This window comes from Mesoplodon bidens, assembly GCF_964165515.1.
Source record: "Mesoplodon bidens genome assembly, chromosome: 7".
NCBI classification, from domain to species: Eukaryota; Metazoa; Chordata; class Mammalia; order Artiodactyla; family Ziphiidae; genus Mesoplodon; species Mesoplodon bidens.
In genome coordinates, this window is record NC_138164.1 from 43,825,802 (window position 1) to 43,840,577 (window position 14,776).

The 14,776-nt window shown below is 37.9% G+C and overlaps 1 protein-coding gene across 1 annotated transcript in view; it reads right to left on the reverse strand.

Annotated features, from left to right (window-relative positions):
• The window catches only part of NELL1 (neural EGFL like 1), a gene marked incomplete at both ends in the record, with an annotated part of 833,612 nt that overhangs the window by 147,764 nt on the left and 671,072 nt on the right, over window positions 1-14,776 (reverse strand). Inside the window, one exon of the mRNA XM_081240682.1 lies at window positions 12,982-13,077. Coding sequence (XP_081096808.1) covers window positions 12,982-13,077 — 96 coding nt within the window. The remainder of the gene's footprint in view (window positions 1-12,981; window positions 13,078-14,776) is intronic.

Consider the following 14,776-nt stretch of genomic DNA (forward strand, 5'->3'; position numbering starts at 1 on the left):
TGCATTGGAGACTGTAAAGATCTATACTACATGAAATACTTCTATTACACTAGTCCCATTCTAAGGAAGAGGGTATCAACTAAAGTATAACGAGGAAAGTTAGTCTCTCAGATCATCACCACAGTGTCGATGGTATATGAAGGAATCACAGTGGCACGCTTAGAATTCAGAGTTTAACTGAGAAAAACAACACAAGAGATGAGCTCTGACAATTGTTAAAGATAATCAGCCTTGCCTTTTGGAGAAGAGCAGCAAAGGACAGTGTTTAAAACCCAGAGCTTTGACACACAAAGAACTGTTCAAATTACATCTCTGACACTTCCTAGCCCTATAATCTTGGTCATATTACTTTACAGTTCTTAATCCCAATTTACTCAATAAATGACGATAATCATCAATGATTCACAATTTCTTGCATGTATACTAAGTGCCAGGCACTATTCTAAGAGCTGGGCTATAGCAGCAAACACCGACAACAATCTCTGCCATCATGGTGGTCAACCTTCCTGTGGGAGAAGAAAGAATAAGCAAGATAGATTAGTGATATATTCAGTGTCATAAATGGTGATAAGTGCAAAGAGAAAAAAAAATCAGAGAATGGAGGTGATATTGATTGGGGCAAGATTTAGGGTTGCAATTTTTTTTTTTTTTTTTTTTTTTTTTTCGGTATGTGGGCCTCTCACTGTTGTGGCCTCTCCCATTGTGAAGCACAGGCTCCGGACCCGCAGGCTCAACGGCCATGGCTCATGGGCCAGGCCGCTCCGCAGCATGTGGGATCCTCCCAGACCGGGGCACGAACCCGTGTCCCCTGCATCGGCAGGCGGACTCTCAACCACTGCGCCACCAGGGAAGCCCCTAGGGTTGCAATTTTAACAAAGGAGTAGGAAAGGCCTCACTGAGACTGACAGTTGAATAGAGACCTGAAGGAGGTAAAGAAATGAGCCACCGAGATATATGGAGAAAGAATATTTCAGAAAGGAAAAACACCAGGTGCAAAGAACCTGAGATATGCTTATATGCTTGAAAAATGGCAAGTGGGAACAGTACCGAATTATATAATGAAATTAGACAAGCAATACAGGTTTGGAGGGTGCTAATCAGTGCCAGACTTCTGGGTTATAGTATAGTATGTTAAATAACATACTATAATATATGTCAAGCACTCAGCACAAGTTCTAGCCTCAATTAAGGTCTAGCCTAAGCATTAAATAATAGCTATGAAGGTTAAATAGTGCCTTCATCATTCTGACTAAAATCTTAGAGATTGGAGAAGTACAACTACTGCAAGAGACACTGAGAAAAATATGCAGAGAAAAAAAAGTAAACATCTCTAAAATGCTAATCCATGGAGTTAGTGGGGAATGCATAAGTGACCATGGTATTTCCACATAACTGGAGACCAAGTAGCTGGAAAAGTTAAAGCTTGCTATTGGGTAGTTGAGATCATTTTATTGAAAGAGAGTGCCATAATAATTTGCTGACAGTAAATCAAAAAGTGCTTAAAAGTGCAGTTCGCAGTTCTTTGACTTTTCTAATCAAGTGGTCCAATCCAAACAGGACTACATGCCAATTTAAGAAACAGGGAGGTGCCATATCTGGGCAGGCTTACCTGGGTCAGGGGTATGTTAAGACAGGCTGGGGCTTGTCTATGGGAGGAAGGAAGGACTTGCTTCTCCTCCTGAAATGAACCATCTAGTTTATGTCTATTAATGTTGTCTTCATAGATGCTAATGCTTCCTTCATCCAGAAACATGTTATACAGATCCCATATGATCTAATTTATATTCTTTATCATTAACACCTTGAAGTGGGAAGAATAGGACCAGGAAAGGGATGGAAGAAAAGTGGTTAGGACATAGGCCATTTTGGTTTGGAGACACTGTGGGTTAATAGTTGCTGAATCAAGTTAATGTTTTATAGGTTTTTTTTTGCGTGGGACAAGAGAAGTTAAACATATATGCTGGCTATGCTACAGGGATGGGTGGTAGGAAGAAAGGGGAGAGAAAATAAGTAAACATGCTATTAAATGTAATCCATTTTATGAAAGGGAAAACCAAGTTGATACAGAGCACACAGGAAGGGACTTACCGTTAACTAGGAAGTCTGAAAAATATTTTTGAAGAAAAGTTTAAGTAAAATCTAAGTAAGATAACAAGGGAAGATGGGGGCTGGATATGGTGCGAGGAAGAAGGAAGGTAGGGAAAGAGAAGCAAAGAGTTCCAGGTAGAGCAAATACCCTGGGTGGAGACCTGCAGTAAGAAGATCATTGCTTTTGCTGCATAGCACAGGGAGATCAGTTCGGTGCTTTGTGACCACCTAGAGGGGTGGGATAGGGAGGGTGGGAAGGAGGGAGACGCAAGAGGGAAAAGATATGGGGATATATGTATATGTATAGCTGACTCACTTTGTTATAAAGCAGAAACGAACACACCATTGTAAACCAATTATACTCCAATAAAGATGTTAAAAAAAAAAAAAAAGAAGATCATTGCTTTGAGAAAATGTAAAAAAGTTCAGTTTGGGAAAAATTCAAGTTATTGATTATAACTTGAAATGGGGAAGGGACTCAGAGAGAGTCCAGGTTGGAGTTTACACTAAGGGCACTAGAAACCATTTCAGGTTTTTTAGCAGGAAAATGATTTGATTGCATTTGCATTTTATAGGGATTATGTTGGCTGCAATTCAGCAGAAAGAACCGTTTTTTTGTGTGAGGAAAGAGCAGGACTTGGGACCTGGAGATTTGCCTTTTGCTATCATTCCAAGCAAAACCCAAATGACAGTGGTTTAGACTAGGCAGTAGGATGGAGAAAAAATAGATTGTGGTGACTGATCGAATGGGAATGTGAGGGAGAAGAAAACATCAAGGATAACTCTGATTACATTTGATCTAAAAATACCAGGGATGAAAGTGGGTGATTGACAACAATAATTTTCTCATTCTTCCCAAGATATGTCAATGATGACAGTATCGTGTCTTTGGAGACTAACACAAAAACTTAAAGAGATTCTTGTTAGAGAATCTATTTGTTCAACAAATGTTTTGGGCAGCTGCTATGTGCCAGGTGTTGCCCTGGTCCCTGGAAACACAGTGACAATAAGATATAAAAAAACTCTTGCCCTCATGGAGTTTATATTCTGGCTGGGCAGTTGGACCAGACAAAACAACATTATCATATCAGAGAGTGATACGGGCTCTGATGACCATAAAAGAGTGACAAGCAGGAAGAGATATGTTATTTTAGTTAGGGGTGAAGGTCTTCCTGAGGAGGTAACACTTGAGCAGAAACCTAAATGACATGAGGGAGCTGACCATGAAAATATCTGGGGGAAGAACATTCCAAGCAACCAAACAGTAAGGAAAACATGACTGGAAAACAAGGTATTCAAGTGAGGGGGAGCACAGTGAACAGCGAGGACAGAGAAGGAATAAGGAGTGGGGCTCAGAGCATGGAGAGTCTTGACCACTGTAACGACTTTGACTTTTATTGAGTGAAAATGGAGAGCCATGGAGGGTTTGGAGCAGAGAAGTGTCTCCATCTAACCTATTTTTTAGCAATGTCCCCTTGACTACCATGCTAAAAAGAAATGATAGTTGTACAACAGTGGATGGGAGATGAGTTAGGAGGCTCTGGCCATAATCTAGATTAAAGATGATGATGCCATGCACAGGAGTGGTAGTGGTGGAGATTATACAATGTTTGGGTTCCAACTGTATCTTAAAGGCAGAGCAAGGATTTGGATGTGCTGTGCAAAAGAAGCAAGTCAAGGACAATTTCAAGGTCTTGATCCAGAGAATGGGAAAGGGTAGATTTCATCATCAACTGGAATGGGGAAGACGGTGGGAGGAATATTTTGAGAGGGAGCAGATCATGAGGATTCTAGATAATTAGAGACCCTCAATAACCAATCTTTTCCATTATAGGCATACCTTGTTATATTGTGCTTTGCTTTATTGTGCTTGGCAGACGTTGTGTTCTTTACAAATTGAGGGTTTGTGGCAACCTTGTGTCAAGCAAGTCTACCAGGACCTTTCTTCCAACAGCATTTGCTCACTTCCTGTCTCTGTGCCACATTTTGGTAATTCTCACAATCTTTCAAACATTTTATTACTGTTACATTTGTTACAGTGATCAGTGATTTTTTTTCCTTTAATTTTTTTATTGAAGTATAGTTGATTTATAATGTGCTAATGCAGTGATTTTTGATGTTACTACTACAACTCACTGAAGGCTCAGATGATAGCATTTTTTTTTTTTTATTTTTTTTTTTTTTTATTTTTGGTGTGTGGTATGCGGGCCTCTCACTGTTGTGGCCTCTCCCGTTGCGGAGCACAGGCTCCGGATGCGCAGGCCCAGCGGCCATGGCTCACGGGCCCAGCCGCTCCGCGGCATATGGGATCCTCCCAGACCGGGGCACGAACCCGTATCCCCTGCATCGGCAGGCGGACTCTCAACCACTGCGCCACCAGGGAGGCCCAGATGATAGCATTTTTGAGTAATAAGTATTTTTTAATTAAGGTATGTACAGTGTTTTTTTTGAGACATAATGCTACTGCATACTTAAAAGACTACAGTATAGTGTAAACGTAACTTCTATACGCAAAAAACCAAAAAATGTGTGTGACTTGCTTTATTGTGATAATCACTTCATTGCAGTGGTCTGGAACTGAACCTGCAGTATCTCCGAGGTACGCTTGTATTTTAATTAATATCAGATATTGGTGATCAACATGTAAGCCTGTATGTGTGTTACAGGCAGAGAGAACATTACAGGCAAAAGCTCCGAGATTTGAAAAAATAAGGTGCATTTCAGTGACCAGAGTAGTTTAGAATGGGCTGGGATTTAAGATGTATGTGGAGGAGAAGGAGGAAATAAAGCTGGAGAGGTAGGCAGAGGTCCAATCAGGGAGGTCGTTAGATATCACGCTATGGAAGATGGACTTTATGTTGTAAGCACTGAGGAGGTACTGAAAGGTTTTCTTAGCAAGATTAATAAAATAATCTTCCAGAATCTCCCCTTATGGACTCAATCTTCTTAGCTAAAATTGTTGCCTCCCACAGATAACTTCAAGGTCTCTATTAAACTGGAGAATGCTTTAAAACCACGTTAGCCCACCAAGCCTGAAACTTCTTATCTTTTCAACCACCACCAAAATGAATGCATAGATATTGCTATTCGATTCATATTTTGGACCCAAGCGAACATCTTCGGGCAACTACCTTTTCTAATCAGTGGATCCTATTAGGAGTGATGCAAATCACAAGAGTTTACATTCTTTTTCAGCCAAGCTATTGGCTTCAGTTAGGCTTTTTCCACATGATCTACAGTGCATTAAATATACTTGGATAGAAAGAATTCTTGGATACTAGTTACCAGGGAAAATTTGTAATTTCTGGGCTCCAGTCAGTCATATTTTTACAGAAGCCTGGATTTCCTTTCTGTTTAGCCATTGTGCTTCAAGTTACAAGGGTGTTTGTATTTCCCAGGGCAGAGGATTAAAAATGAGCCTATGAACCAAACTCCTGACTTTCACAGTTCAATAGTATGAGCTTGCCCTGTGGGGAGGAAGAACCGCTTGTCATCTAAATAGTCAGGAATTATTTTCTGCATTACTAACTAGACTAGGTAATCCCTAATAGCTTTCATGTGTTTGATGAGGAATGCCAATCCATTAAAAAGATTGGTGCCCTTTACTTTGCTTCCTGGAAAGCATGCTGACAAAGCTACTGGAAATACACAAAATTTCTATACTATACTATTCTTATTAATGGCATTCTTGTTAATGGCCTTTCTCTCCTCCATCCCCAATATAATATATTTTTACTTCGGTGTCTTTTAAATTAGATTTCAACTGGAGCCATTACAACTTGTGATCTATAAAATGAAAAGACTGGACCATGTGAAATTTAGGGTCCTTGTGTATACTCATTTATTCATTTACCAAATATTTGTTGAATTCAAACATAATAGGATATTAAAACTGGACTTTTCCTATGTTAGAGTTCTGATACATAATAATGTTATGTTTCAAAGCTGTATGTTAGACTGCCTTTATAACACTTTCAAAAATCAGCTGTGCCTACATTAACCATTAACCACCTTCTTACATTAACCACTAACCACCTTCCAGCTCTGTAAACAAAGACCTAGAAATTTAGTGAGGGATGGTGGTGAGGCCAAAAGTGAGAACTTGGTTAGAGAGAGAGATTTGGCACACTTCCAGTTCCAGGTCATCCTTTCTTTTCTTTTTGCAGGAAAGAGGAGGAAGAACATCCTTTCTAAACTCATCCCAGGGTGACAGTCTTCAAGCGTATCTAGAAATGTCCCCTGGATGGTTAGGGACAAAGCAAATTATATTTGACTTGTGCCCTAAGAGCCTAAAGGTTAATGCCTGGTCTGGCACTGCCTCGGTCACATAGTAGAGGGAAGAAAAAAAAAAAAAAAAGACCACATTAAGAGAGGGCTGCACTTGGACTGAAGGAGGGGAAAAGTGTCTGCTTTATTGGAATCCTACAAAAGAGCATCAGAGCATCACCCTAATCTTACATTAATCTTGCAGAGCAAAGGAGCCACAACAGAGAAGTGGCCTTTCACAAGCTCAGAGCTACAGAAGATCAAAGGATTGTCATGTCAAGGGAACTTCATTTGGAAGCAATTCGTGATCAAAGGCCCTTACCAAAACACCTCACAAAGGAAGAACCAGCAACTGTGCATCGCTCATCCAGAAGGCCTCAACACTAGAGACCCACTGTACTGGTTACGTGAGACCTTATTCTCTTTCCCATAAGATTATCTCACCCAGGATAAGATTCCTGACACCTGTGAATTTTAAAATACAATACTGAAAGAGGAAAAGAGAAAGTGTCCACATCTCCTCAGTGCAGACTTCTCAGACTGTGGCAGGCTGATGAGTGGACTATGTGCCAGACACTCTAACAAATGTCTTAAACAGACTATTTCATATAACCTCACAATAATAATATGCAATAAGTAATATTGATATCCCTTTTTTACTGGCGAACTGAAGCTTAGAAACATTATGTACATCTGATCTAATCTCATAGATTCTGGTAAACAGTGGAACCCAACTGAGACTGACCTAGAATGACGTCAGAGGGTGTGTTCTTACTCCTGTTTTGTTTATTCTCTTCTCACCTTAGGTGCAACAAAGATGTTGAAGGGAATATATAAATCAATGCCCATCATCAAGTAGGAGAGTATGATTTATTACTCACAGAAGAACATAATTTATTTAGCCTTGCATATAATCTGTTAGATTTAATTGCCCTTGAACACAGGTAATATGAGCAAGAGGCAACAGGTTATTGGAAAGTGTGTAAAATTTGGATTCAGTCATGCATGGGTTAGAACCACAACTCCACTACTGACTGGCTGAGTAACATTTATACACATCCTCATATATGTTCCCTAGGGTGGGACTAGCTGCCTTACAAGAAATAACAAATGCAGAAGGTTGGGACTCATAATCCATGGGTAGTGGGCTGATGCAAGTTTCACTTCACAGAGGCTAAATAATTCATGGCAGATCTAGTAGCAGAACACAGGCCTATGTCCTTCCGTCTAGAAGTCTTTACACTATCCCAGGCTGCATCTTTATAGTCCAAATCGCTGTTTGTGAACAGAAGGCATAGCTCCCTACAATTATATTGAAATGACTTGAAAACTTGCTCTGTCCCAAGGAGATGAGAATGAAAAATGGTTTCAGGTATTTTTCCAGATGTCTAAAACCTGGCAAAATGGTGAACCTGACAGGACCATGGACAGGGTTTTGAAATTGCTCCAAAGAGATCTGAGAGTTCAGTGACAACTCCATTTTGGAGCCATGGAGAAGTGTGTCAGATCGTTAGTTCAATTTCTCCATCACGGCTGAAAAAATAAAGTTGAGTGGGTGGAATTGAGAAGAGGAGGGGAACGAGATACTATAGGTTCAGCAGCTGAACCCAAGGCTGAGCTGCTTTAAACATGAATTATCTCAGTGCTGGTGGGTTTGGGCTCCTCCCATCCTCCAGTGCAATGCCTCTCCTCTGCCATTCTCTATTTCTGGAAAGAATCAGTGCAAGGAATAGTTCCTCAAACAAATTTATACTCATCTGACTTTAATGAAATTTTTAAGAGGATCTGCATCTCTCCTTTTTTGATGGGTTCAACTGGATGGGCAACTCAGAGAAACCTCAACTCCTAGTACTTCCCTTTTGTATGATGCCACAAAAATCCTGCTTACTCTTTCCTGAGCACCTGTTAGCTATACAACAATAGCAGTAACATTAATAATAGAAGCTGCCATTTACTGAGCATGCACCATGTGTCAGACAACCTGAGAAAGCTCATGCTAAGAAAAGTTAAATAACTCTCCTAACTGCTGTGAATTTGCACTAATTCTCCTTCCAAAATGCCCTCCCCAGAGTCCTGTTATACCTGGCAAGGAAATATCCTCTTCTCCATTTAGATAATGGAGCTACTATCCACCCTTGTAAAGACTCTTACAAAAATTTTCTCCATAACAGAGGTGAGCAGAGCAGTAGCAAATAGAACACTGGTAGAGCTCCATCAAGATTGGGGCAAGATTTAAAGTTTGGAAAAAAAGACAAGTTCTTTCTTCAGACCATTCTTTTTACTTGGTGGATGGACAATATACTCAGGGTAAACTACTACCCTCTGCCTATATATCTACAACACCCTGAAGCACAGGGAAAAGAATAGAATAAATTATCCTGCAAAAAGTCATTTCCCTTTAGGAAAGGTTAAAAGGCCCCCAGTCACTGAGAAAAATGAAGTTCTTTTCATGAATTTTAAATTCTCTTTATGTTACGCTTTTAAAAAATCACTTCTTATTACAAATATAATTTATATTTATTGTAGAAAAATTAGGAATTTCGGATAAGCAAAATAGAAAAAAATAACTAGAAATTATACTGTGAATGGACAATGCTGTTCAACTTTTTTTTGCTATTTATTGATTACCCAGAAATAGAAACAGACTCATAGGTACAGAGAACAAACTAGTGGTTCCCCAAGGGGAAAGGGCTGGGGGAGGGGCAAGATAGGTGAAGGGGATTTAGAGGTACAAACCACTAGATATAAAATAAATAAGTTACAAAAACATAACGTACAACACAGGGAATAGAGTCAATATTTTATAATAACTTTGTATGGAGTATAGTCTATAAATATGTCAAACTACTAGGTTGCACACCTGAAGCTAATATAATATTGTTAAGTCAACTATACTTTAACAAAAAAAGAATTTTCTAATTACAGTAAACCCAAAGTACTTCTAGAAATCCTGAAGAGATGCTTTAAAAATGATTTTCTGTCTCCTAAAAAATGCTTATATTTTATATTTATATTTAGAAATATAAATATTTATATAAATATTATATATTTATATTTTAATATTATTAGACAGATAGATATATCAATTTTAAAAAGCCTGCTTAAAATGCTGCTAAACATCCTACAGTGCACAGGACAGTCCTCTGCAACAAAGAATTATCTGTCCAAAGTGTCAATAGTGTCAAGGTTAAGAAACCCTTCATTAGACAAGCTCGCTACCTTATATTTAATCTCTACTTGTTGCTTGCAAATTTGCTTAATGCTAAGTAGAAAACATTCACTTCTTAGAGGATGATACTATGCTATTTTATGGTAAGTAACATACCTCTGGATTTAGTGTAACTCTTTGATTTTATATTTGAAAAGTCTCTAGGACGACTCCTATTATTTCATTTTGTTTTGTATTTGGCTCCTTTACATCAGTGTGGCATGATATCCTTTTAGCTCTCTAGGATTACAAAGAAATTTCACTGGTGGACCTTTTCTATCCTAAGAGTTAACACAACGACTCTTCTTACTGGCTTTTCACTCATCTCTCTCTTTACACATCTCCATGTTAGATGTGAAACCAAATCAAAGCCAAGGGCACAGAGAAGGAACAAAGGGTAAGAGAAGAGCCAACGTAATACATTGTCCAGAAACCAAGGGAGGTAAAATGTTTGCTTATCTTGAGTGGGGTTATGAAAATTGTACATTTACTAAAATCTTATCAATATAAAATAAATGCAGAGTTGTTCATCTCTGTGTTACACATCAAACATGAGTGGAATTTTCAACTTCATTATATTTCAGATAGGCATTTTCTTTTTCAGTGATTTAGCTGAATATACTTGAATTCTGAAAGGCTATCACAAGCAATGAATAAAACCAGTAACGGGGGGTGGGGGGGAGCGGGGGCAAAAGAAACATTTTTAAAACTAAATGTAAGTGGATTCTATATAGCTCAAATGGGACCATTTAATTAGCCCTAAAATTAAAACAAACCAAATATAACACTTAATGTAACCACGCCATTAGACATTCACAATGCATTTGTATTTCCCCTTTGCACCTTGTGTCTCAAGGCATCTAGCATCACTATTCAATGTCAAGTGGAATTATTTAATGTTTATTGCTAACAGTGAGCATGACAAAATAATTCTGACAAGATATGAAACAGGTTTTTAGTGTTCGTCCTATAATTCACCTAGATCCCTTGCACACAAGTGATTGGAAAAACATGTACTTTATGCTATCCATAAAAAAATCTCATAGAACTAGAATATTGGCCAATATTAAATGGAATGGTTTTGCTACAAACGGAGGACAACATCACATACAGAGAAACCTTATTTTATTCTTTTTTTTTTTTTTTTTTTTTTTTACCTTATAGCAACTGTATAAGTTTTCAAGAGTAAGTAATTCTCAATCTCAACTTTAATATTTATCTAGGAACCAATGACCTGCCAACTTCTGCCTTACTTTTGCCTCTGGTCTGGATTTTCTCCTTTATCTCACTTTTTCCTGTTCCACATTATGGACCAGAATGTAAGCACCGATTCAATCAGCCACTTATTGAGCAGAGCAAAGGAGAGAGGTCAAATCAGCAAGCCATCAGAAACCATAACTGATTCTTCCTGGGCTGCCACTGACTCAGGCCCTGGTCTAAGATCAATGCTCTCCTCCAATTCTTTATGATGCAAAAAGAATAAGAACTTTACAGTCGATGCTCTGGCTAAATATCACTATGACAATATAAAAATGACTGGTTTATAGCAAGCAACCCGAAGTGCTTGGTGAAAGTGCAGGCTCATGGACCCTCCCCCAGATATTCTGACTCATCAGGAGCCCAGGTTTTACAGGAAGTTCACCATTATCCCTTTGAAACACATGCAAGGGTTTAAAATGTAGTTTGTGGAATACAAGTTGAGTTTTATTCTCAGTTCTAATACGGGCTCTGTAGCATTGCAGAAGTTACCTAATCTACCCAAGCTTTAGTCTGCCACCTATAAAATGAGTGTAATAATATCTATCTCTTTTGTTTGTTCTTAATATTAAAATAATCATTTAAAAGGTCTCATGCATAATTAGTACATGATAAATGGTATATCACTAGTAATATTAGAATCCCTCATCATTAGCATTATCATCATCACCATTATGCCTCCATTAATTCCTGTATTCTAATTTTAGGGAAACATAGCAGTTTTGGAGGAAATAATGAGAAACCTTTAGATTCTTTTTTTCATTTTAGAAAACCAAATTAAAATCAAATGTACTGCAATATGGTTATGTGTGCTAAGTTACTTTGCTTTTGACAAGAATGCTTCAGTTCCATGTGATAATTCTCTCATGCTTCTCAGAGGTGGAACTTGGCTTTTTATAAGTCTTTTTTTAAAAGACAAACCAAGTAATTATTATTTAATAAATGTGACCTGATTTGTTGATAATATCACAAAATATGGAAACAATGATGCTCATTGTTGATTTCCTTGTTGAATAATTTATGTAGTTAAATTTTGACATGGTCTTAAAAGGATCAGGCTGCCTTATAAATACATAGGCAGTGCAATGTAATATGTCAAACAAGTTGGGGTATAATAAACAGGCTCATTTAAAAAATTTACTATTTAAATTCAGAAACCTTTAACATGAAGGCAAGGAAGCAAAAGCTTTGCTTAGATCTTTGGCATTAGATGAAAACATACTCTCCCTCATCTAATAATAGGGATAAGGACTATAGCATCATATTTCCATTTTGCTATGCTCTACTATGAGAAGTGTCAAGTGTGACATTCCAGACTCAGAAACACATAATATAGTGATTTTAACCTAATGAAACTCATGGGAAAATACAATGAAACACTCAATTTTACATGGCATAAACCTCTTGTTTGCACTGATACATACACTGCCACTTTGGCACTGAATGTCAATTTCATTTACACACAGGTAGGAGGACTTCTCCAATTAATAAAAGAGCTAGATTTCACCAAATAGTGCCCAGTGTAAACACTACATTTACTGCAAATAGAAAGCTGTACATAATGGAATCTTACCAATACTAATTGGCTTATATTATCAGGTCCATGAATGATAATGTTCCTAATAAACCAATATTATAATAAAATCCCAAGCACACCAAAAAACCTGCTGCTGGAATTATTTAATGTGCTTTTACACAAGGAGGATGTGGTTCTAATTTAGATTCCGTGGATGCAGCAGATTGTTATAACTCCAGTGGTTGCCTGTGACACTACCCAATAGAGGATTAAGTGGAGCTGGTCAGTTTGTCAGGCTTTATCTCTAATTAGCACTAAAAATGCACACTGCAAACAGAGGCAGAGAAAAGACTCGACCTTGCTAAGTTAGACACGTTGGAGGGAGGGCAAATGAAGCTCTATTTTCAGAAGGAGAATGCCTATTACAGAGTAATCAAAAGGTACCCAACTTTAGGAGAGCCACATCCACCATCAAGACATAATGTATTAAGTCAACCCGCAGTACTACAGCTCCAGAGAAAGAGCCTCCATTCTCTCTGAAGCCTAGTCTCTCTCTCTCTCTCTCTCTCCAACCCCAACACACACACACACACACACACACACACACACACACACACACACACACACACACACCAGACAAGATTACCTTTCTCGCAGTGGCTTCCTGTGAATCCAGAAGGACAGACACATTTGTTAGGAGCCACACATGTTCCACCATATCTGCAGCCCTCTTCGCAGAATGCTATCACAAAAAGATAAGGGGTTTCTCTTAGATAAAATGGCAACAAGGAAATTCATGGTAAATAGCATGAGCATTGAAACAATTCTTTCATTGTTGCACAGGGAATACATATCTATGTTGACATATTTAAAAGTCACAGTATATGAAAAGAAATAAATGAAATAATACCTATTTCACTGGTTTACATCAGATCAATTGAAATAATGGATATAAAGTATTTGGTGCTAAATGGTAGCTAGTATGAAGAGCTTACAGTTGCTATTAGTATGATTATTGATATATTTGAAATCAAACAATCAATTGAGGAACTAGAAAGGACAGGGTTAGGATAAAGGCAAAGGCATTTAAAATACTGTTTTGTAGATACTCTTTCTTACTAAGCATTTTTATTACAATAAAAACATTTTTCCACTTTTTTAAAGATTTTCGGTAGTCAAAACAATTTTGAAGGACATAATAAATTTATCTAAGTGCTTACTTTTGAATATTTAAGATGTTTCCAACATTTCTATAATAAAAACAATGCCTTGTCCTTATAGAAAAAATGCTTAACACATCTCAAATTATTTCTTTAGGGAAAGTGCCTCAATGTACAAGTCCTATTTCAAGGGGTATAGACTTGATAAATTTTTTTGATAAACATTGCAAAGTCATCCTAAGGCCATCTCCGCACTACCCTGCTCGCCTTAGATTAGTTCCCCTTATTACACACTAGCAGAGCATATTTCCATGCCCCTTTCCTTTGCAGTTTTAAATATAAATGTTCATTTATGCATAATTGATTACCATCGCCTCTTCCATCCACTGGACTGAAAGACCTATCAAGGCAAGTACTGTGATTATTTTTGCTCCCCGTGGTGCCACAGTCTCAGAATCTGAGGCCACAGTAGATGCTCAAAAAATATTTGCTGAATGAATTAGTCTATATTCTGCAGGTTGTTCTCACGGGAAACCACTTGTTCTCACAACTGTGCAATACTTCCCTCTGAATAGGTTATTATCAAACCCTGCTGGATAACCAATAATTTTGTGTTCTTAACCTGCAGAATTTCTCATTAATGAAGATGACTGCAACTTGTTAACGCAGGATTTCTTTTATTCACATGAGAGCTCGGTGAGCAAATGTTTTGATTTTTAATTGCAGTTGGAAAATGTCACCCTGGAAACATGTCATGGTTATGTTTTGCCATCATCACATAAATAATATGGGTCTAACTTTAAAAAGCTCCATTATGTCTTTAGATAGTTGAATGCTAGTTCAAGTAAATAGAACTTCTCACAATATTGTCATTTTCCACATCATTCAATGTCCCTTGGATGATTTAACATTCTGTAGTTTAGCAATTAATTGTGAGCTCCTCTGTTTCTGCCAGAGGATATATAGTGGGTATCTTGGTGTTCGAATACCATTTCCTATTTCCAGCATCTCAGTACCCTGAGGCTAAGAAAAAAAGGTTTAGACAATATCTGCCTTGGTATGTTCATCAGAAACCAAATGCATATAAATATATGTATACAAATGTATATGAAATCTCTTGTCCCCCAAATCACACATTGTGGGCTCTGGTGACAAACATTTCAAGTTAGGTATTTAGAGTAGAGCTCTGCGTCAAAGTTAACAACAGAACAAGAAAAATTGTTTGCAAGCTAAAAATGACAGATGGAAATCTGGGAAAGAAAAGTTTCAAGTGGCACCCAA